The 22944-nt window shown below is 48.6% G+C and overlaps 1 protein-coding gene across 2 annotated transcripts in view; it reads left to right on the forward strand.

Moving 5' to 3' along the window:
• The window catches only part of MAP3K3 (mitogen-activated protein kinase kinase kinase 3), a 60400-nt gene extending 37570 nt beyond the window's left edge, over nt 1–22830 (forward strand). For both annotated transcript variants that reach the window (XM_086687690.1, XM_025927485.2), the window contains 11 exons: nt 1931–2051; nt 10043–10176; nt 12979–13052; nt 14999–15066; nt 15273–15365; nt 15976–16167; nt 16892–17040; nt 17690–17821; nt 18284–18413; nt 18744–18921; nt 20034–22830. In XM_086687690.1, coding sequence (XP_086543816.1) covers nt 1931–2051; nt 10043–10176; nt 12979–13052; nt 14999–15066; nt 15273–15365; nt 15976–16167; nt 16892–17040; nt 17690–17821; nt 18284–18413; nt 18744–18921; nt 20034–20262 — 1500 coding nt within the window. In that variant the 3' untranslated portion in view covers nt 20263–22830. The remainder of the gene's footprint in view (nt 1–1930; nt 2052–10042; nt 10177–12978; nt 13053–14998; nt 15067–15272; nt 15366–15975; nt 16168–16891; nt 17041–17689; nt 17822–18283; nt 18414–18743; nt 18922–20033) is intronic.
• The last annotated feature ends 114 nt before the right edge of the window (nt 22831–22944 follow it).

Raw genomic sequence — 22944 nt, forward strand, 5'->3', positions numbered from 1 at the left:
TATTACACACACTTGGGGAGATTTAAAAAATACCAACCCTTTGGCCCCAGCCCCAGAGATCCTGTTGTAGTTGGTGTGAGGTGTGTGTGGCCCCACAGGCAGCTCTTCAAGTGGGTGGCTAGGATTGGGAACCGTGACCTTAAATTGAAGTGTTACTCTCCTCCTAAGACCTCCTGCTCAAAGTGTGACCCATGGATCAGCAGCATTAGCATGCCTGGAAGCTTGTTAGAAATGCAGATTCTCAGGGCACCTGGCTGGCTCAGTTGGTGGAGTGTGTGACTCTTGATCCCAAGCCCCATATTGGGTGTAGAGATTACTTAAAAATAAAATCTTTAAAAAAAAAAAAGAAAAAGAAATGCAGATTCTCTACTCCACCCCAGACCTACTGAGTCAGAATCTCTGTTTTAACAAGGTTCCAGTTGGATTTGTGCACATTAAGGTGTGAAAAGCCTGCTTTGAAACCTTCATACGTTTTCCAACCTGTTGCCACAACTGCAGCCTTTCCTTCTGTAGGTCTGTGCTTTTGCTGGCTGTGGAACCTACTTTCTCATCTCAGCTTTTAGAATTTAGAATTGAGAGTTTAGAGTATATGTTCTTTGATACATTTCAAATTCACGCCACCAAGATTTCTGGAATAGGCCCTGTGTGTAAGTAGGTGTGCTCGGTGGGGGGGGGGGGGGGGGGGGGGGGCGGCTCATCACGTGGCTCTTCTCTTTCTGACTGCAGGGCTGTGGCCTTCCCTTGCCCTTCACTGGCCTGCTTCCCCAGTATGTGGCTTTGACTGTTTTTTCCTTTCTGACTCTCAGCAGAGAGCTATTGCACATCGGAGGCTTCTGCAAGAACATTCACTTCCCCTTGGTTCTGACTTCCCGTTAGAGCAAGACAGTTTATGAAGACAGCCCTGCATGTGATAAAGTCTGGTGTGGGGAGACCAGAGGAGGCTGCTTGGCAGCTGAATTACCCCTGAAAGCGGGAAGCCTTTTTCCTGGAGGACAGGATATAGTTTGTTTAGGTCAGACTTTTTTTTTCTTATGTGAGGTAGAAGAGCTCAAGAAGCAACTAGAAATTTGACCCAAGTTCTTTAGAGTCCTGACCTCCCATCCCCACTCTCTGGAGTGCTCTGCATGTTTGTGACTGCATCCTGATGCCACTTGCTCACCACTGAGCTTCAGTTTTTAGCTTTCTCAGTGCAAGGGCCCTCCTTTGTTGCTTTGATTTTTTTTCTAGGGCTCACTGGTGGCTTGACTGGGACAGTGCCAGAGCAAGGGTGCATGTGGTAATGTTGATGATCCCATTCTGTTCTGAGATCCTTGACCTCTGGCAGAATGGTACCTTTGATAGCCTTTCCCAGATGAACACAATCCTGAGATGGTTTTCATAGAAAGCCTGGTTATGTTAATCAACTGAGACTTTGCCTTAATTTTGAGGGAGTGATTATGATTGGGGCAGAAGCAGCACATCAAGCTACTTTGAGAAATACGTGTTTATCACCCAGATTTCTGTTGCGCAGGGAGGTTGCCATCATTCTCTATTCTGACCCCCCCACTCAGCAGGTGATCTCGCTGCTGAAATAATTTCCTGCTATTTTTCCCAAGCTCTCTGGAGAATTTTATGAGGGAGTGTTTACAACTGTCTTTTCTGTTTGGCATATTATTATAGGAAAACTTGTTATTCCTCCATGCCTAGGTCATCACTCTTTAAACTGGGGCAGTGGGTCTCAGTGCTCAGATAACACTGAAGCTGTAAAACTACTGTGAGGAAATAGTGATTTGCCAAGACATATCGAGGAGTGAGATTTGGGGGAAGACTGGGTAGCTCGTGTATTGAAAGCATGAAGGCAGCTAAGAACATGAGTCTTAGGGAAGGGGAGGAGGCCTTTCTTGGCCTGCCTGCCTAAAGATAGCTCAGCTTTTTTCCTCTTATCTTGCAGACCAGTCCCTCTCCCCATTCTGGGGTGTCCAGGCAGGTGCGGATCAAAGCTTCCCAGTCTGCAGGAGATATAAATACCATCTACCAGCCCCCAGAGCCCAGAAGCAGGCACCTCTCTGTCAGTGAGTATTTCACCCCTTTTTTCCCTGTCATCTAATTTATCTGCCCATGCTTTTTAAAAATCAAATATTTATTAATTAAAAAACCATCATTTGTAGATTACTACCCTGTGCAAAATAATCCTCTGTGCCTTTATTTGGGGGGAATGGGTAGAGAAATGACTGGAATAGTGTCCCAACCCTCAAGGAACTTATAGTGTAACAACATGACGGCATGACCAAGTTCCTTTTGAATATGTCTGAAAAAGTGATCTCCTCAAACATCTGCTTGAAGACCTCCAACGACAGTCTACTCTCATTTTTTGTAACGTTTATTTATATTACTTTTGAGAGACAGAGCGTGAGTGGGGGAGGGGCAGAGAGAGAGGGAAACACAGAATCCAAAGTGGGCTCCAGGCTGTGAGCTGCCAACAGAGAGTGCTACGCGGGGCTGAAACCCACGAACCATGAGATCATGACCTGAGCTGAAGTCAGATGCTTAACTGACTGAGCCACCCAGGCTCCCAGTCCACTCTCATTTTTGACCATCATTTTGCCAAAGAACTGGGGACTTGTGAGGTTAGGAGTCAGGTCCAAGTTTGAGTTTTGACCTTAGACCTCTTGCTTATGATTCCTGAAGAGTCCTTATGCTCTGAGGAAGATGTTGACCAATGAAACTCTTAGAAAATCAAACTAAGTTGTCTGGAAAGGACAGCAGACTATTGACAGAGTATATATGATTGGCTAACTAGGAAGAAAGCTATGTAGCTGCTCCCAGGCCTCCCCAGGAAGGAAATCTCAGTCAGGTCTGTGCCTTATGCCAGATAATCCAATATTGTACTGGATCCCCTTTCCCAAGTCTGAGGAGAAGGCCACATCCTGAATTGTGGCATCTGTATCAAGAAGGAAACCAGGCCTTCAAACATTTGTGGTGAGGTTACTGCTGCTGCTAGGAAGGCAAGTTCTCTTCATAAGGTAGAATTGCATCAAATTAAACTGCTCTCTGAAGATCTTGAGCTGAGCTTGGGGAGTTCTGAATATCATTCCTGCTGCTGAGCCTGTCTGTGAGTGATAAGCAGGAAGAATGTGTTACTAAGGCATTGACTTTGCCTTACTGAGTAATTTCAGGAACCTGAGCAAACACTGGTAGTAAGTGTTGCCCAGCTGAAGGTCCACATATGAGTTCCATATTTCTCTAACATTGTAAATAACTGGTGGCTATGTTTTTAATAAGCTGGTTGAGGAGAAAGAGCCAGAACCCCAGCAAGGAGACACTGTCCAGAACATCTCTAGTCCTGGTATCCAGGTGCCCTGACTCTGCCAGAATGGCTTCTGTTCCAGAACCCTCAGAGAGACTGAGGGGCTGGAGGAGGGCAGTATTGTTCATTTGTACAGTAGGCAGTGAGGATCGACATGGGGCAGTGATTGGACCATTGGGCCTCCTGGTCCTAAGCAAGAGCCCATGATTTGTGTGTAGAGGCAGGGCCTAAATGCTAGGCATTGTTCTGAAGAGCCATGTATAGAATTTCCTTATCTGAGAATGCTGAGGAATAGGATTTTTATGAAGTAGTTCCTTTGTATCTAGAGATTGGGCAGTACAGCCTCTCAGCATGTACAGATCCTGGGTTCCTTCATTCAGCAAGCATGATATACCAGCCGTTGGGCTGAGATGAGGGCTACAGTGGACACATGTACAATGAGGCTGCAGTGGAGGGCAGGGTGGGGTGGGAGCACAGAACAGGCAATAACTGACTCTGCCCAGGCTTTGGAGAAGGTCTTCCACAGAAGAGGAGACACCAGAGCTGACACATGAAGATTTGTTTAGCATAGAGATATTCAAGGCACAGGAAGGGGTACCTGCCAGACATAATTGAAAAAGGTGTTGGGTTCCAAGAACCCCAGATGGTGTGGAGTGTGGCTCAGAGATCATGGGGGCCTTCTATGAGGGGAGAGGGCTTTTTGACTGTTAGCCTGTGGAAATCTCACTTGTGCTTCAGACTGGCTGATGTATTTGGAGGAGAATAAAGGAAGGTGAGAAAGGATGCCTGGGCCACTTCCTAAGGAGCCTTTAATGCCCTTGGGCTTATTGGTAGGCAGTGGGAAGCCACTGAAAATGTTGCTCCCTTATGCCCGTCTCTGTTACAGTGTTTGTCACATTATCTCCGTATCAAATGACATTTTTATTCATTCATTTATTCACTTCAGGTTTAATTGTCAAAATATCAGCTATGTGCCAGAAACATGGGAAGGCAAAATGACCTGGCTTCTGCCCCTTATGTCTCTTATAGATGCATAAGACAATTTGTCTTTGGGAAGACAAATACTTACTTATCATGATGAGATTAATGTATGACTTACAGGCTGTGGCTGAAAGGTGTGTGGTGCTATGAGCATGTATAACAGAGGGATGTGCCCTGACTTGGGGGGCCAGAAAAGCCGTAGCCTATGATCCAGAGCATGAATGTGGGAATTTTGCAAAGGGAAACAGGGAAGAAAGTCTGAGGCAGGGGGAGCTATACGTGTGGAGGCCTGCTGGCTGGGGGAATATGGTGTGACTGAGAAACAGAAAGAAGCCCTGAGGCTGGAGAGCTGAGAACAATGGGGAGGAACCATCTAAGGCCAGGGAGGGAGGCAGAGCCTTATGGTCCATGGTCCTATGATTAAAGATTTTGATCTTTAATGTTGAAAGCAGTGAAAATCCACTTTCTTGTTTTTAAAGTGAATAGAAATGGGTAATGTGACATATTCCAATTTGTGTTTTGAAAAGATTGCTCTAGCTACATTGTGGAGAACAGATTGCAGGGGAGCAAGAACAGATCAAAGAGAAACCATGTTGTGCTGTTTCGAAGGGGCACATGCACCCCAATGTTTATAGCAGTGCTATCGATAATAGCCAAAGTATGGAAAGAGCCCAAATGTCCATCGACAGATGAATGGATAAAGAAGATGTGGTATATATACACAATGGAGTATTACTTGACAATCAAAAAGAATGAAATCTTGCCATTTGCAACTATGTGGATGGAACTTGAGGGTATCATGCTCAGTGAAATTAGAGAAAGACAAACATCATATGACTTCACTCGTATGAGGAATTTAAGAGACAAAACAGATGAACATAAGGGAAGGGAAGCAAAAATAATATAAAAACAGGGAGGGAGACAAAACATAAGAGACTCTTAAATATAGAGAACAAGCAGAGGGTTGCTGGAGGGATTGTGGGGGGGGATGGGCTAAATGGGTAAGAGGCATTAAGGAATCTACTGAAATCATTGTACTATATGCCAGCTAACTTGGATGTAAATTAGAATGAATGGATGGAAGGAGGGAGGGAGGGAAGAAAGAAGAGAAACCATGTTAGGCTAAAGCAGTTTGGTCCAGAGGAAGAAGACAGAAGCTTGGATTAGGCTGGTGACAGTATTGGAGAGAAGGCACAGGTGTATTTGAGACATTTAGAAGGTAAAAACAACAGAACACAGCATTGTGGTGGTTCTCAAAGTGTGGTCTAGGGTGGGGACTCAGTGCAGGGGGTCCCTGAGATCCCTTCAGGGGGTCTGCGGTTTGCCTTTTTACTGATTCTCTCATGAATATACATTGGAGTTTTCCAGAGGTTACATGTGTGAGGTGATGTCATTGCTCTGATGGCTAATAGAATGTGTGCTTGTGTATTAATGTGTTTTCAAAAAAAAGCTGTTTTTTAAAGTTTATTTATTTATTTACTTATTTATTTATTTGGAGAGAGAAAGCACGAGTGGGGGAGGAGCAGAGAGAGAGGAGAGAAAGACAGAATCCCAAACAAGCTGTATATTGTCAGCACAGAGCCCAGCTTGGGGCCTGATCTCTCACGAACTGTGAGATCATGACCTGAGCTGAAATCAAGAGCCAGATGCTCAACTACTGAGCCACCCAGGCGCCCTGTGTGTTTGCAAAATTTTTGAGCTTTAATATCTAATACAGTGAATATCAATTGATAAAACCCTCTTAATAAAAGCTATTTGATGTCCTTGGTTTTTAAAGTGTAAAAGGGTTCTAAGACCAAAGATTTCAGAACTACCGTGATACTATATTGATTTTGCAGGGGTAGAATGAGCAGGAGATGAGTTACTGGTTTATGGATCTGGATGAATGGCACTGCCTTTCACCAAAACAGAAACGGTTGACGAGAGCCTGGTTTCGCATGCTGAGAAGAGGCAGACCTGATGTTTTAGAGGTTGAATTAGAGGTGCCTTTGAGAGAGCTAAGAGGAGATAGCAAATGAACAGTTAGATATACAGGTCTCTAGAGGAGAAAATCAGGACTAGAAAAAAAAATTAGAAATTGTCCACCTGAAGCCATGTGCCCAGGTGAGGGGCCCTAAGGAGAGACTGCAGAGTAAGAAGAAGCCTAGGACTGAGCCTTAGGAATCCAGACACTTCATGGCCAATTAGGGGAAGATGAACCTGCAAAGGACACAGCAAAGGAGTGACCAGAGAAACAGGAGGGGGTAGGGGGAGGCCTTACATGGTACCAGCCAGGTTGGAAAGGGCAGACCAAGGGCAACTTGTCGTTTGGTCCACAAATGTCTGAGTGCTTGCTGTGTTGGTGCAGCGTAAGGCTGTTTGGAAGTGGAAGGAAACAGGAAGAGGAAAGAGTCAGGGTTTAAGCATTGGGCAGTAGAAGAAGTGCTTGGAGTAGAAATGGGGTCAAGAAGCCTTAGCCATTCAGCCCCCAACCAGCAGGAGCAAGTGGGGTTTGCCTCCTCCCTCCACCAATATGAAGGAACCTGTATTTAGTGAGAGACAGTAACATGCACGTCATTCAGCCCCCACCGCACCGTGTTCAGTGATGGGGAAGTGCAAGTCCAATTTCAGATCACGCTATTTGTTTGAAGTTTTTCCTTATATTGAATTGAAAATCTGCCTTCTCTCACATTACCCAGTGACTCTGGTACTGCTCTCTTGAGCAACACAGATGTACAGATAACATCTTTCATCTGACAATTTTTCAACTATTTGAAACCATTTATCATGTTTACTTTTTGTTCTTTCCGTTGTAATATACATACCTTGAATTTTAATTTTTTCAAGCCAATTAGTCTATTAAACTAGTTCATGCTAAAAACTAAAAACAAGCAACAAACAAACAAAAACAACTAGGTGATGAGTTAACCCAAAAGAAAGATCCCTGTGGGGAGATCTGCAGACAAGACAGATGGAGTTTCCCTATGTGACGATGCCCTTCCTCCTATCTTGCCTGTAGAAATTTTACCCACCTTTGAAGCCAAGCTCGAGCACCATTTTTTCCCATATACATTGGGTGGTGCCCTTAAGCCATGTAGCCAAGCCCTGCCACCTTCTGACTCATGTTCCGTCTAGTGTGTCTTGTTAAGTGCCTTTGCCTCTGTTCCTGCTCCATCTTATTCCTTGTCTTGCTACTGCAATCCCACAGTTAGGCAAACCAGATTGCAACCCCTAAGGAATGGGTAGTGGGGGAGCAAAGGCAATCAGTTCTTTCAAGGAGCTTGGTGGTGAAAGAAAATCAGAGATGGGTTAGTGGTTTATAGGAGAGGTAGACTGTAAGCTAGAGATCTGAGCATGCTCACCAGGAAGGGAGGCGCAAAGTCAGGTGAAAAGAGTGCTGAGGGTGGTGCCAAAGGAACCATGGGGAAGCCGACTCCTGTGGCAGATGAAGCGAGGAGTGCAGGTAGAGGGTGCAGAATGCTTTGGCCAGGGGAAGGAGAGAAGGAAAAGTTCAGGCAGAGGAGGAGAGAAGTGTTGAAAGGATGAGGTGACTGGAGGGAGCCATGGCAGCAGTGGGGTAGAGAGCTGTGCACAGTGCAGAGCTCCTGTCCCCCCGTCCTGGTGCAGTCGGAAGGGCGGGGCCTGGGATCACACAAGTCAGCTCCCTTCACTTCCACAGGGCTCTTCTCCTTGCCAGAAATTCTTCTGTGATGCTAGATGAGACCAGAAACTGTTTAGTAGTGGTGGCAACTTCAGAATAAAATGGGAATTTTGAAAGTTGAAACACATTAGGATGTCCTCCGGGTCTCATGGGATGAAATGTTCTGCACAGCCTGGTCCAGTGTGAGCACACTAAGAAATACTGGTTAAGATTTCCCACTGAAGAAGAAAAAAAGATTCAATTCCTCCCCCAATCTCATCTGCCCAGCAAGAGACAGCAGAGTTTAGAGAAAATAGTTGATGTCCAAAACAGCTATCTCTTTGTACTTGGAATGACCTGCACATTAACACTGACCCCAAACCCTAGAACTCCCTGCAGAGGCAACTTCCTGACTGCATCAGCTTCCTGACAGGAATCTCCTATGAGAACGGGTAGAATCTGAGAGCCAGTCTTTCAGCTTTGGGTGAGAGTTTTGCTCGGACTCTGCACTATGGGTTAAGGACCTAGCAGAGAGCTGGCATGGCCCGGGAGGAGCACAGACGGCCAGCAGCTTAAAGCCCTGGCTTTCTCCTTATGTGTAGAGCACCATCATGCAAAGCAGTGGGCCACTCTGGACACAGGCCTACTACTCTGCTTTGTTGCTTCAGCTGTTGCTGCTGGGGCCCCTTGGCACAAATGGCCTCATGAGAATAGAACAAGATTGGGATGGAATGCCAGGGAAGGGCATCCCAGAGAGCCTGCTGTCCCTGCCATGCCTGCTTTCCAAGGCCTGAGTTGAGTGGTCTTGCTTGCATAGTGCTGTGATTTGTGCTGTCTAGCTCACTGCTGTCTCTGCTGGTAAATGTGGGCGCATCAGTGAGCCTTGCAGTCCAGTGTCCCGTCCTGTTCAGGTCCCTGTCTTACTTGGTCTCGACTGCTGTTGTAGCCCCCAATTTCTGAATTGAAGATAAAAACAAAACTGAAAATGCTCTGGAGCAGTTCTGCCAACTCCTGGTTTTTCCATTTGCTTCCTCTGATAGCCATTGGTTTGGGGAGACTTCCCTTTCCTGCCCCAAGCTGTGGGCCTGTGCACAATAGCCCCTGGCCCATTGCCCATCAGATAATAAGGCTGGCTCTCTGCAGGCAGCAATGTGTATTGGAAAAAGTGAAAGTCTCTGGCTGGAAATAAAAGCTCAGAAAACCTTTGCTATTTTCCCCCAGCCCCTCCTGGGTCTGTAGTGCTGGCCTTGTGAGCCAGTCCCATCCTACCTGGAAAACCAGGGGAGAGTTCAGTGGCAGCTGGTGAAGAAGAGAATGGATGTTGCATTCTTGGATATTCTATCCCAGGGAGGCTTCACCTAGACACTCCATGTAACAGACTGGGGCAGTTCATCCTGTCTGGGGATAGTTTAGATCCCTGTCTGGGGATTTCATCAATAAGTGGGTTTTTCTTTTTCTCTCATCAGTCCCTTACAAGAGACATTTTTTGTTCATTCTAGGTCAGATGTGTAATACCTTTTTACCCCAGCACGTATTGCTCAGGGTTCAGGTGCACAGAGTAGAATCCACTCTAACTAGTTTCAGGAAGAATAGATTTAGTGCACATCTTGGCTTACAGGGTGGAGAGAGAGAGAAACAGACACCACAGAGCTACTCCCTCTTCTGTAATCTGGAAGCTACCAGATTCAGAAGCACAGTGCCCCTCTGCTCTGCTTCACACCACATACATAGAGGATGCCTGCGTCTGTGTCTTGACATCGGAAAAACTGGAGACCAGGTGTGGGGCCTCTGGTAACACTGCAGCAGGAAAACCGCGGCTCCCATGACTGTGTCCAGGAGCGGTAGGAATAGCAGGAAGCCATCTCAATCTCACACAAGTGCATCTGATTGGCTGGACCCCAGGGGGTCTTAGATGTAATAGCTTTTAGCTGATTAACTTCGAAAGTGCAGGAAGGCATACCTGAAGCGTGGAATGGATCTTGAGTCTAACCCATTTTATCGGCCACATACAGTGAAGGAAACGAATGGAATTCTGCTGAGCTCCTACCTTGTACCAGCCTCTGCAACAGACATTTGGTCCGACCTGGTCCTGTGTCTGCTCCTCTCAAGGGCACATCCTGGGCTCTGTTGTAAAAGATCTTGTTTCTGTGCTCTAGGCTCCCAGAACCCCGGACGAAGCTCACCTCCCCCTGGCTATGTGCCTGAGCGGCAGCAGCGCATTGCCCGGCAGGGGTCCTATACCAGCATCAACAGCGAGGGGGAGTTCATCCCAGAGACCAGTGAGCAGTGTGTGAGTATGGGGTCCGGGATATGCCTTGGAGTGTGTCAGACCAAGGCTATAAAGGGGCTTCTCAGTGGTCGCTAAGAGCGACTAAGAGCACTCTGAGCTCTTAGAAATCACCTTCGGTTCCTTGCCATTTGGCTCTCTCACAATATGGCAGCTTCTTCAAGGCCAGAAGGAGAATCTCTTGCTCCAGTCTGTGGATCATAAAATGTAACATGAAGATGGAGTCATCAAATGTAACATAATCACAGGAATGAACATGCCACCCTCTTTGCCATAGTCTGTTGACTAGAAGCAAGTTACAAGTTCTCCCCTTATTTAAGGGAAGGGGTTTATACAAGGCTGTGACTCATTGTGGGGGTCACTCTAGGGTACGTCCTCCAGAACAGCTTACCCATTTCAATGGCTAACTTTTTAACTAGTGGCTCGCTTGATGAAAATGACATTTTAGCTTGGTGAATTCAGCGAGAGCGAGATCTCTGGCTTCGTTCTGAAGTCTTGTCACAGAAGCTTTGCTTTGATTGCGTAAGAGAAGGATCTGCACTTATAAATGTTTAGGAGTTGGTCTGGGAAAGGGGGATTTCTTAAGAGTAAAGTGTCCAGTAGAAGGACCAGCACCATCACATGAGGGATTTTACAAAAAAACTGATCCTTGTAACTTTTCTTTCCCCTAAAACTGATTCTTACAACTTTTCTTTCCCAATGATAGCTAATCTCTGAAAGCGTTATCCAAACTATACAGGCTGTGAGAAGCCCTTTACACTGCTTCTTCTCTCTTCTGTTAACTCTTGCTTTCCAGATAAAATTATGTTTATGGAGTGCTTTTAGATAAGGATTCCCTTCTTAGGTATTTTACTGACTACTCTTTCTGTTTTCTTTAACCAGAGCACTTCTGGACATTGGCTGTGTTAGAGGTGACTTGGGTGTAAAATCTCAGATTGCAAATGAGTTTATTGCCTTTGGTCTTGATCCCTCCCCGTGGCCCTATATTCTGGTCCTTTTACTTCTTTGTTTTACCTGGCTAGCCCTAGAAGGTGTGGGAGTATTAGACTCCTAGAGAGGACAGACTTTTAGAAAGAGGCCAAAGAAGGAATGCATAGGTCCTTCCCTGGTGCCCCGGCCTCTTTAGCTAAAGTGAATTGTTCCTGGTAACGGACCATTCAAGATAAATCCACTTAATGGAGACCAAAACATGTATGTAGTGAAAGAATATTCAATTGGGCCTTTCTGGAAAAGTGAAACTAAGATAAGTTTATTTTGTTGTTTCTTTAATCAGATTAAGGAGATAGTTGCATCTATTTGCTAATTTTTAGAATGAACAAAAGCATGATTCAGGTAAATTTTTTTGGCTTAATTTTTATATCAAAAATTTTGTTAACACAATGTAACTTCCTTGACTTCCCCTTTGATTTCTTCAGCGTTGTCATAAAGATTGTCCTTTTTGGGGGCTCCAGGGCATCTCAGTAGGTTGAACGTCCAACTTCGGCTCAGGTCACGATCTCACGGTTTGTGAGTTGGAGCCCTGCATTGAGCTCTTTGCTGTCAGTACAGAGCCCACCTCAGATCCTCTGTGTCCCTCTCTCTGTGCCCCTCCCCTCGTTGCTCTCTCTCTCAAAAATAAATAAACATTTTTTTTAATGTTTATTTTTGAGAAAGAGAGAGACAGAGTGAGTGAGGCAGGGGCAGAGAGTGAAGGAGACACAGAATCCGAAGCAGGCTGCAGGCTCTGAGGTGTCAGCACAGAGTCCAACGCGGGACTCGAACCCACGAACCGTGAGATCATGACCTGAGCTGAAGCTGGACACTCAACCAACTGAGCCACCCAGGCGCCCCTCAAAAATAAGTAAACATTAAAAAAAATTATCCTTTTTTACAGAAGACTTCGCAGGATTCAGTGAATTTTCCAAAGGCCCCTTTTGAACCTTTGGTATTCCTGCTTCATCATACCTGCCATGTTATTGTACTTGCACATTCTTCTTCTGTTAACTGGTCTCTCTTTGAAATTATGGGCAAGATGGACCCTAGCATTAAATAGGAAGAGATAATTTGAGTTGGAAACTAATTTTATGAAAGTTGTTAGTGAATTTTCATAAGTCTGATTTCTGCTTCTCTATGTAATTTTTAACTTTGTCTCTCAGATAATGAATACGCTGATAGGGAATACCCCCTTAGGCTAAATGAAGGGAGTTTAGTTGGAGAAAAAACTAATCTGAAGGCTTTTTATTACTGCATTCAACCAAGGGCCAGAGAAACACTTTAACTTACATAGTAGGTACTTATTGCTTGTATATGAGAACCAGGAACTAGGAAATTTTTCATCTGTATCAGCTGTACAATAACTAGTTTCATGACTTTAAACAATTCTCCTAACCTTCTAGACCTGCAGTGATTTGTCTGTGAAATGAGGACAATACTTGTCTTTATAAATTTTAAATTATGGAGTGTAAACAGAAGCATTACAGTCCCACCCAGATGCACTGGAAGCCTCTGCAGGGTAGTACCAGCTCCATTGCCAGGCTCCCAATGTTCACGAGCCAACAAAATGCCAACAGGAGAAGTAGCATCTCTGCTTTGCTCTCCTGGCAGAGCTCCTTGGGATGCTGGCCAGGCACTTTTCTCACTCCTGGAAACTTGCCTTTCAAACTATGGGGGAGAATGGTACCTTCCTAATTATTCTTCCCACTGCACAGGCAGAGAAAGGGCACTTTCATATTTTGACAAAAAGCACCATTTGCTGGACTTGGCTGGGCCGTAAAGCCCTGAGTCACCTGGCTGGGATTGGGTTTTATTGTATGACTTGCCTTGCAGATGTTGGATCCTCTGAGCAGTGCTGAAAATTCCTTGTCAGGAAGCTGCCAATCCTTGGACAGGTCAGCCGACAGGTACGGGACTGTGGCTGCTCTGGGGGTTAGTGCGTAGGCATTTTTGGGACTGGTGGGCTGAGGAAATAGAGTTAGCTAGTATGTCTCTGATCTAGACACTGGTCTGCAGACCCATGGTTAAAGCATCATGCTTCTGGGAAAGAAATCTCTTTCTGGGATTCCTAGCCATCTCCTTAATTTTTCAAATACCGTGAAGAATGTTATGTTTGTATAGTTTGATGAATGTAATAGAAGCTCATGATAGCAATTCACATGTATTAAATGCTTGCTCTGTTATTCTGAGTGCTTGACATGTTCTGAGGTTCTGTATAATATACACACTGCTCTTGTGCTCTTGGCCTCATTGCTGTGATCTGGCCTGACAAGCAGTGAAGTTCAATGTTTTGGGGACAAAACTGAATTGTTACCTGTGGGTTTACCTTATTTTTTTTCCTCCAAGTGTTTCTGGCGGAATAAGACACTGGGCTATAAAAACCAGAAAACAAAATATCCAGACTGCCTAGCTTACCATGCTGCTTGGTGTGGAATTTTGTTCACACACTTGGAGAGGGAACAAGTGCTATCTTTTACATACCAAATGGTTCTGTGGAGCTGATTCACCCATCGGCAGGGGTATGTTTAGAGTTGGCTTTAGCACTTATCCAGCCAGCCTCTCACCTTGACCTTGTTATTTCCAATAGCACATTTGATCATGTCTGGCTGGGCTTAGGGCTGTGGTCAGAGGCTTTGGAGCAGGTTTGAGATTTTTTTTTTTTTTTCCCCTGTGTGTAACTGATTAATTGTTCATATGGGTACTGACCTTGTGACTATGGCCAGATCTGTATTACGTCTTTCCTAACATATCTGAAAACTGATGAGCAGTGTCACAGAATTCAGTCATAGTTACTTGCTAGTATCCAGCTCATAGCCTTGTCAGGGGCTTGCTCTTCAGCCAGAGTAGCAAGAAGGCCCAGGCAAAAGTGCCAGGAGTTACTTCCACAAACTGTAGGCTCTGCCAGGACAGGGACCAACTCTGGCTTTGGGTTATCTCCTAAGCTTTGTGGCTGAGCAGGGGTGGGGAGTGGGGTGGGCAGTGGGACAAGACTACAGAAGATCTAGTAGTTGTGAAGTAGGGGGCGGCCCCTGTGTCATTGCCTTGACCGTTTCTGACCTGTGGCTCTCTCAAAAGGCACTTACATGTAAGGGAGAAGACCCTTCAGGTGAATGCTAGGAAAGATAGCTAAATGTACCCACTTGGTTCTTGGGTTTTTCCTCTGCCCCTTCAATACTTTGTTTTCTTTCGCTTGGGAGTGAAACCCAGTGACCTGGACTTACTCCCTTGAGGCCCAGCCTAAAGCATAGGGCTTTCCTCTCCTCCTCTTTATGGGATCTGGAGCCATATAGAGCCCAGCTCCACCAAGTAGAAGTCCAATAGCTTGGGACAAGTCCCTTAACCTCTCTATTCCTCAGTTTCTCCATCTCTAAAATGGGATGGTGGTGATTAGTCTGAAAGGAAGATGCTTGGTATTGTTGCTATTTTTATTATTGCCCTGGACAAGGGAGTTTTTTCAACTCTTCCCCTGTTACTAAGGTGGGAGGAATGGGCAAGAAGGGAAAGTGTTGTGCTGCCAAGGTGGAATTTGGGAGGCCTGGAGGGGTTTATTATTCAAGGTTCTGTCAGATTTGGGCCTCAGACTAGTAAAGAGAAAGTAGTAGAAGGCTGAACTCAGAAGAGGGCCGTTTCTCTCAAACTCTGCTTCCTTCCCAAACTGTGAGAACAAGACTCCACACCAAACAGCTAAGTAGTTTGGATATCTTGTTTTCTGGGTTTTCTATCCCATGCAATGATGCGGGAGGGAGTTAGAAAAGGGAGTCCATCTGGATATCCTGCCTTCTGCCCTAGTGGGCAGCCTTTTGAAGTACACTGAGCCGATGTCCACGTCGTGATTTCGTTTTGTTTTTTCCAGCCCATCCTTCCGGAAATCGAGGATGTCCCGAGCCCAGAGCTTCCCCGACAACAGACAGGAGTTCTCTGGTGAGTTCCCCAGAGTCTGGATGAGTACTACAGGGCTTCCGGGTGGGGCTGCAGGCATTCTACTCTTGCTAGCTGAGTTGGGAAGCCAGGACTGTACTTTAGTTCTCCTCGGGCCTGCTGTCCTGAGGTCTCAGGTGACATAGGGGCTTAAATGGCTTACTCACATTGATCTACCCAGAAACCAGCGATTCCTCTATCTTATTCAGAGCGGGAAACTCAGCTGTATGACAAAGGGGTCAAAGGTGGAACCTACCCCCGGCGCTACCACGTATCTGTGCACCACAAGGACTACAATGAGGGTGAGTGCACCTCCACCCTGCCCCCTGCTGGCTCTCTCAGAACGGACTCAGGTAGAGCTTTGCCACACAAAAGCACTGCCAGGGGCTGGGCCTAGGCACCCCAGACCCCATGTTTCTTTCCTTTATTCCTGAGAAAGTGTGCCCAGACTTGAGGCACTAGAGACTGAGGGGAGATGGGGGAAAGGACGGCATTTGGAAACCAAGATGCTGGCACTGGGAACACTGTCCTTTGTCTGAGCGTGCTCCATGACACCAGCTCTGCAGCGCCCTCTTCTGCCCCATGGCAGCAGACAGAATGGAGCTTCCACAAAGGTTTGATTTGGGATTACCATGCCAGGGAAGACAGACTTCAGCAGTGGATTGGCCTTGTGAGTGATGTGGCACCCGAGGGCCAGCCCCGTGCCTTCCCTTTGGCCAGGGCTTCCTGAGCCATCTGTGGCTGCCTTCTAATTCCTGCTTTTGTCCTGATTCTCAGGGTGCTTGTGACATGAACCATTCTGGCTTGAGTTAGGTGAAAGGGCAAATGGTGAGGGTGAATGATGTGACGTGCACAATTAGCCTGGTGGGCAGGGGTCTGACTTGCTCTTCTCTGGCCCCTGCACTCCTTCAGGCAGAAGAACATTTCCCCGAATACGGCGTCATCAAGGCAACCTCTTTACACTGGTGCCATCCAGCCGTTCCCTGAGCACAAATGGCGAGAACATGGGTTTGGCAGTGCAGTACCTGGACCCCAGAGGGCGCCTGCGGAGCGCGGACAGCGAGAATGCCCTCTCTGTGCAGGAGAGGAACGTGCCTACCAAGTGTGAGGAGTGGGCCCTGGCTAGGAGGAGACTGCCCAGGGGGTGCTAGGACAAGCGGCAGGGCAGGAGACCGGTGGTCCACCAGGCTCGTTCAGCTCAGCAGCAAGCTGCTCTGGCCCATCCTCACCACACTGAAAGAGCCTGTGGGTCAGCAGCAGGTCCCTCAGTCCACTGCTGTGCAACAAGCCACTTCCCCTCTCTGGTCTCTAGTTTGACCATGTTTAACCAGAAGAGCAGTGTTCTCGGTCCTTGCCGTATTAAGATATTTAGGGGGACGCCTGGGTAGCTCAGTCAGTTAAGCGTCTGACTCTTGGTTTCAGCTCAGGTCATTATCTCACAGTTCATGAGTTCGAGCCCTGCATCAGGCTCTGTGCTGATGGTGCGGAGCCTGCTTGGGATTGATTCTCTCTTTCCCTCTCTCTCTGCCCCCCTAAATAAAATAAATAAACTTAAAAAAATATTTAGGGACTTAGCAAATAAAGATATTTGATCAATGCAGAGGAGCATTTAACCATGACGTTAGCTAATCATCTGCTTCTCAGGACTTGGGCCTAATGGTCCAACTGATTGGGGCACTGGGCCTGCTCCAGGTGGGTGGGGATGCTGGGCTGAGAACTAGAGGGGGTCTTGAGCCAGAGGTGCCATCACAAAGCCTCTGGAAACCAAGGCAACATCTCAGTAAATAATGTGCCCGAGCTAATGCTCTTTCCTTCCATTGTCGTGTAGCTCCTAGTGCCCCCATCAATTGGCGCCGTGGGAAGCTCCTGGGCCAGGGTGCCTTCGGCAGGGTCTATTTGTGCTATGACGTGGACACAGGACGTGAACTTGCTTCCAAACAGGTCCAATTTGACCCAGACAGCCCTGAGACAAGCAAGGTACTGCCTTCCGCATGGTCTGGCTTACAGTCCCCCACCCCCTCCCCAATAAAAATGCCTGTCTTGTTGCATAAACTAATTGCTCGAGATGCTGCAGGATCTTTCCCCCATTCTTCTTCTTCCCAAGTTCCCTTGCTCTCCACTCTGGCCATGGCTATTGGGCAAAGGGACTGTGGTCCAAAGAGCATCAAACCCTACAGGGGAGGGATTAGGTATGAGGAACTAATTTGATGCCAAAGTACCAAACCACCCAAACCGAGAGGCAGTGGCCAGTCCTGGCCACCCTCACCAGATGCACAGTCTCTCTCAGCCCTCAGTCCAGGAAGGAGCTTATCTTTGGAGTTCAACTGTGATTGTGGCCTGTACTCCAGTCTGAGTGGACAAATAGAGCAGTTGCCGTAACTAAGCACCACAGCCCATTCTCCCACCCCACTGCCTGCCCTCTTCCAGCATGGGAATGCTACCGTCCCATGGGCTACCCAGCGTTGTGTCCAAGGGCCAAACAGTTGGGAGAGACTCCCTTGCTCCAGCTGAAGTTCCCGAGGCAGACAGACCCCTCTAAAGTCACTTACTAGGGAAGTTGAGCTGATCCCACATGGGCAGAGCCAGGACCCTGGAAGCCAAGGTGACCACTGAGCCCCTCCCACAGGAGGTGAGTGCCCTGGAGTGTGAGATCCAGCTGCTGAAGAACCTGCAGCACGAGCGCATAGTTCAGTACTACGGCTGCCTGCGGGACCGCGCCGAGAAGACTCTGACCATCTTCATGGAGTACATGCCAGGGGTATGTGCTCCTTGGTGCATGTGGGACACACACAAAGGAGGGCCAGACTTGGGCCGTGGGCTCCGGGGAGGGGCCCCTTGGACATGCTTCTGATCACTTGAGCCACCGGAGGCTCAGGGAAGAAGGTGAGGTGATACTCAAAAGTCAGGGGGGGTCCTCCATCTGGCCACAATGACGGTGTGAGATGTGAAGTGTCCCAGGTCACCCCGACCCAAAGCTTACAGGGTTATTGCACCGTCCAGTAAGTACTGCCTATAGCTGGTGCAGAGGGCCTTCCCTTCTGGATGCGGGTCACACGTTGCTTGACGGAAGGGCTGCCTCATATTGTTTTCCAAGCAAAGCCTGGTGCGTTGCTCATGGTGGGTGGCTAAATTGCTCCTGCTACAATGCTGGGGGCTGGAAATAGCCTTGCCCCTTCCTACCCCTTCCTGAGCTGACTCCCTCTGACTCCTGTGGCTGTAGGGCTCAGTGAAAGACCAATTGAAGGCCTACGGAGCTCTGACAGAGAGTGTGACTCGCAAGTATACCCGGCAGATCCTGGAGGGCATGTCCTACCTGCATAGCAACATGATCGTTCACCGAGACATCAAGGGTGAGCAGGCACAAGCTGTGGGGTCCCCAAGACCTGACCACTTAAGAATTCTGGATTTTCTGAAAAGTGGGACCTTAATTGCTTCTTTGGGGGATTGGTGCAGATTGGTTGAGCACTTTGGGAAAATACTTGTTGCGTGTTGTGCAGTTGTTGGCCCTGGTGATGATCATTTCATGCTGTAGGGCTGAGCCAATAGCGTGTTTCTATTCATGTCCAATTCATGGTAGAGTCCATCCTCTTCAGCAGCCCTGTGGCCTGGGAAGGCAGGGGGAAAGGGTGGATGGTAGAAAATGCCCAGAGGGTGGCAGCCTCTGTTCTTTCATGCCTTAGGAGCCAACATCCTCCGAGACTCTGCTGGGAACGTGAAGCTGGGGGACTTTGGGGCCAGCAAGCGCCTGCAGACCATCTGCATGTCGGGCACAGGCATGCGCTCGGTCACGGGCACACCCTACTGGATGAGCCCTGAGGTGATCAGCGGTGAGGGCTACGGAAGAAAGGCAGACGTGTGGTGAGTGCCGGGGACGTGCTGGGATGGCATATCTGTGTCTGGTCTGTAGTGACTCCAACCTAGAAATGAGCTCATTTGAAATGTTTCAGTGTGGTGGGAGGAAGAGGAGGCTCCCCTCCTGGCAGCTGGGTCATATGCAGGGAAGTGGGTGCCTGCAGCAGCCCATAGGGCAAATGCGTTGCGTTTTAACCCCAGATAGCACCGGTTTGTTATTGCTGGGAACTTAGGCCACAGAAAACATCCCTAAAGGAAGTAGCACCCATTCTGAAGGCCTGGGTCAGTCTCTAAATATTAGCAAGCTTCTTCCTTTCCTAGCATTCAGATGGCTTGCATTTGCTCGCCCTAACTTTATGTCCATCCTCTGAAAGGGCCCGGAGGTCGTGAGAGCATCTCTTCCCCTCACGATGTCATTGTGGTAGGCTGAGTATGGTTCCCTGAAGGTGCCCACGTACTGACCCCATAACCTGTAAATGTCTCCTGATGTGGCAGAGGGCCTTTGCAGATAGGATTAGTTTAAGACTTTTGTGATGGAGAGATTATCCTGGATTATCCAGGTGGGCTCAGAATAATTGCAAAGGTCCTTACAAAAGAGAGGCAGCAGGCCAGAGTGGGTAGCAAGTGATGTGACAGTGGAAGCAAGAAGCTGGAAGGGGACATGAACCAAAGAGTGCTGGCAGCCTCTCCAGGCAGAGCCTCCGAAAGGAGCCATCCCTGCTGACATGTTCACCTTAGCCCATGGAGATTAGTTCTACTAGACTTCTGGTCTCCAGAATAAATTTGTGTTCTTATGCCACCAGGCTCATAGTAATTTGTTACAGCAGCAGTAGGAGACTAATACGGTTATCTCAGAGCTCTTTCTGTCCATGCCTAAGGGATCTCTTCCCCAATCTCAAGACCCCCCTGCGTGGGTATTGGTTGATGAAGCCCATGTAGATGAGGCCAACAGTGCTTTGAGGCCTCTTCTGGCTTTGAGGGCTCTCTACAGAGATGTCAACCCTCAGCTTGGCCCATCCTGCCTCAGGGTTTTCTGAGAAAGGCACCTCCTTCCACGGCGGTGGGCAGGTTAGGGAGCCTGGGGCTGGCCAAGGGATGACATGGGATTCTCTCTCCAGGAGCCTGGGCTGCACTGTGGTAGAGATGCTGACAGAGAAACCACCTTGGGCAGAGTATGAAGCCATGGCCGCCATTTTCAAGATTGCCACCCAGCCCACAAATCCTCAGCTGCCCTCCCACATCTCTGAGCACGGCCGGGACTTCCTGAGGCGTATTTTTGTGGAGGCTCGCCAGAGACCTTCGGCCGAGGAGCTGCTCACACACCACTTTGCACAGCTCGTGTACTGAGCTCTTAAGGCACGCTGCTGCCCGCCGCCCCTGCTGCACAGGCATGGGGCTGCTGTGGGGCTCAGCAAAGCTGCTGCTTCTCCCAGGCAAGGCTGTGGACCATGGAGCTCCAGTCCAACCAGCGTTTGTCTATGCCCCTTCCACTGCTGGGGCTCAGAGCCAGGGTGGGGTGGCTGCGGCCTCAAGGACTGGGAGCCCCCAGCCTGCCAGACCCGAGAGCTCCAGCATCCTAAGCTCAGTGTGGAGGGGAAGGGGCTAGGAACAGTGTGCAAAGCACTGAGGGCCTTACCCTCAGGGCTGTGTCCTGACACTGCAGTCGGCACCAGAGCCCCAAGGGTCTTGGGGCACAGGACAGACACAAGGGTCTGAATAGTGTTAACTTTCATGCAGAGTGTTATTTTGTTTCTCCTCCCCATGTCTGGAGACCACCAGGGCATCTCTGGGCTGGATGAGCCCACCCAAGCCTGAGGTCAAGCCCAGCATCCCACAGCCAATAGAAGGCAGAGGCCTGGGCTGTGCTCTCCCCAGAGCCCCCAGGCCAGCTTTGCCAGTCCCTGTCCTTTACCAAAGATGAATGAAGCAAATGTTTTGCTGCCTTATTCAGGGAAGGAGGAGCCCATCCTGCCTGCTCCCATGACCCTGCACCCCTCCCCCACCCCCAGCAGGGGCCTGAGATGTGGAACTCCCCCACTCGAGGTGGGGAGACCCAGTTTTGTCAATGCAATTGTCTCTGTTTTACAAGTTGGAGTCACTCTTATGCTGTACCCAGTTTCTAAACTGGAGACTTTGTGTGCCCTTGGGCTCTGAGTATCCCTGTTGTGGGCTTGGGCCTTTGGGCTGGATTGGAAAGAGCTGAAGGTAATGGCCTTTGTGTTCCTGACCTGGCACCTGTCTCCCCACTGGAGCAGAAAGGAAGATGGACAGCATGGTGAGGGCACCTGACCCCACTAGCCACCCTGAGCCCTGGGCAGGCTCTTCTGGATAGCCAGGGAAGTTGTATCGGGTTGTCTGTGAGTTGTGACCCTGCTAGGCCAGAGCCCTCCCTGGTAGAAGGGAGAGCCCATATGATGTCACCAACTGTGTCCCAGACTACCATCTCTGTTCCTCCTTGGCCAGCCTTGCTGGCCCCATGAGGTCTCAGCCCCTTTCCCTTCTTGGAGGAGGAATGGTAGCAGGGGTCAGGGAGCCAGTATCTCCAAGCAGCTTAGAGTTGGCCTTATTTACCTCAGCCTGGGCGCTGGTCCTTTCTTCCGGCCCCTCCCCTCCAAAATGTGCCTATTGCTAGAGCTCCTCCCTCCCAAAACCCAGTTCCTTGGGAGTTGTCATTAAAGGAACAACAACAACAACAACAAAGCCAGTGCCCAGGGATGGGTCTCTCCAGGGAGCTGGGGATTAGTGCCAGGCAGCTCATTGCCAGCCATGCCCACTTCCCCACGGGCACCAGAACAAGCCAAAGCCTTCGTTGTATGTTGACGATGCACTTTTATGAATGTAGTTTCTATCGCTGTTTTTAGCCTTTTCACATCATGTAATGTGAGGCCTTGTACTTGTTAATTTATATCTCAGATCATATTTGATGGTTTTTATATATATCAATTCTAGATTGTTACAGGTGATGGACGCCTCGAGAGAGAGAAGAGAAAATGAAAGCAGCTGGTTTTGCGGGAATGTGTGCTGCACGGTGCCAGTTGGGCCGAGGCCCCTCTGTTTCCATCCTTGTCCGTCAGGGGCCTGTCAGGCACCTCCAGCCCAGCCCTGTGAAGACAGTGAGCAATGTGCTCCTGTCGCCACCTCGGCCCTTGCCCAGGGTGGGGACTGGCCCCTCATCTTGACCAAAGCTGCCAGATGGCAGCTCGGCCTCTCCACGACCCTGTCCTGACGGCTGCAGCACTCTTCTTGGGCCCACATCCCTGTGCCCAGTCCCTGTGCCCCAAGAGGAAACAGAGCACAGTGCCCTTGCCGCAAGACGACTCTGTGTGTCCCAGCTTCAGGCTCTCACAGAGCCCCACGCCCCGGGGTCTTACCTCACAGGGAATGGGTTTTAAAAGTGAATTTACAAACAAGCCAACAAACGCTGCACTCCAAAAAAACAAAAGACCCTGACTTTTTTGTGCCAAAAACTGTGGACATGCTGGCTCAGCATCCTCAGGACCAAGCTGTTGCTTAATTTTAATTTATTGTCTTTATATTAATTAACCCAGATGACAAGCTGTGGGCCTAGGACAGCCTGGGCCCAAAGATTCTGAAAGGCAGCCCCCTAGCAGCCCCAGGCTTGCTGTGGGAAGGGCCATGCTGCCATTTGCTCATCATTCCACGGGCTATGCCGGCCTTGGCCAAACCTTCACGGAGAGGTCAAGGCTGGGGACGGTCCACACCCTGCCACCCTCCTGCCCCTCCCATGCCCCTCCCATGCCCCTCCCGTCCCCCTCACTCTGTGTCTGTGTCTGAATTGTGGATCGTGCAGAAGAACCTGCAGCCATAGTTATTTGACTATATCTCGACCGAGGGCTTGCAGTGCAAAGCCAGGCCAGTGTCGCGCATTACTTACAATAAAAGGGATCATTTATACCCAAGGGGTCCTGTGGAAATGCTTTTGGTTGAGGTGTGGAGTAGGTGTTTGCCTGGGAGGAGCCAGCTATGGTGCCCGACAACCAGCTTGGGTCCCTCAGCAGGAAACTTGAC

This window comes from Puma concolor, chromosome E1, assembly GCF_028749965.1.
Source record: "Puma concolor isolate L17-30 chromosome E1, mPumCon1.1.hap2, whole genome shotgun sequence".
Lineage (NCBI taxonomy): Eukaryota > Metazoa > Chordata > Mammalia > Carnivora > Felidae > Puma > Puma concolor.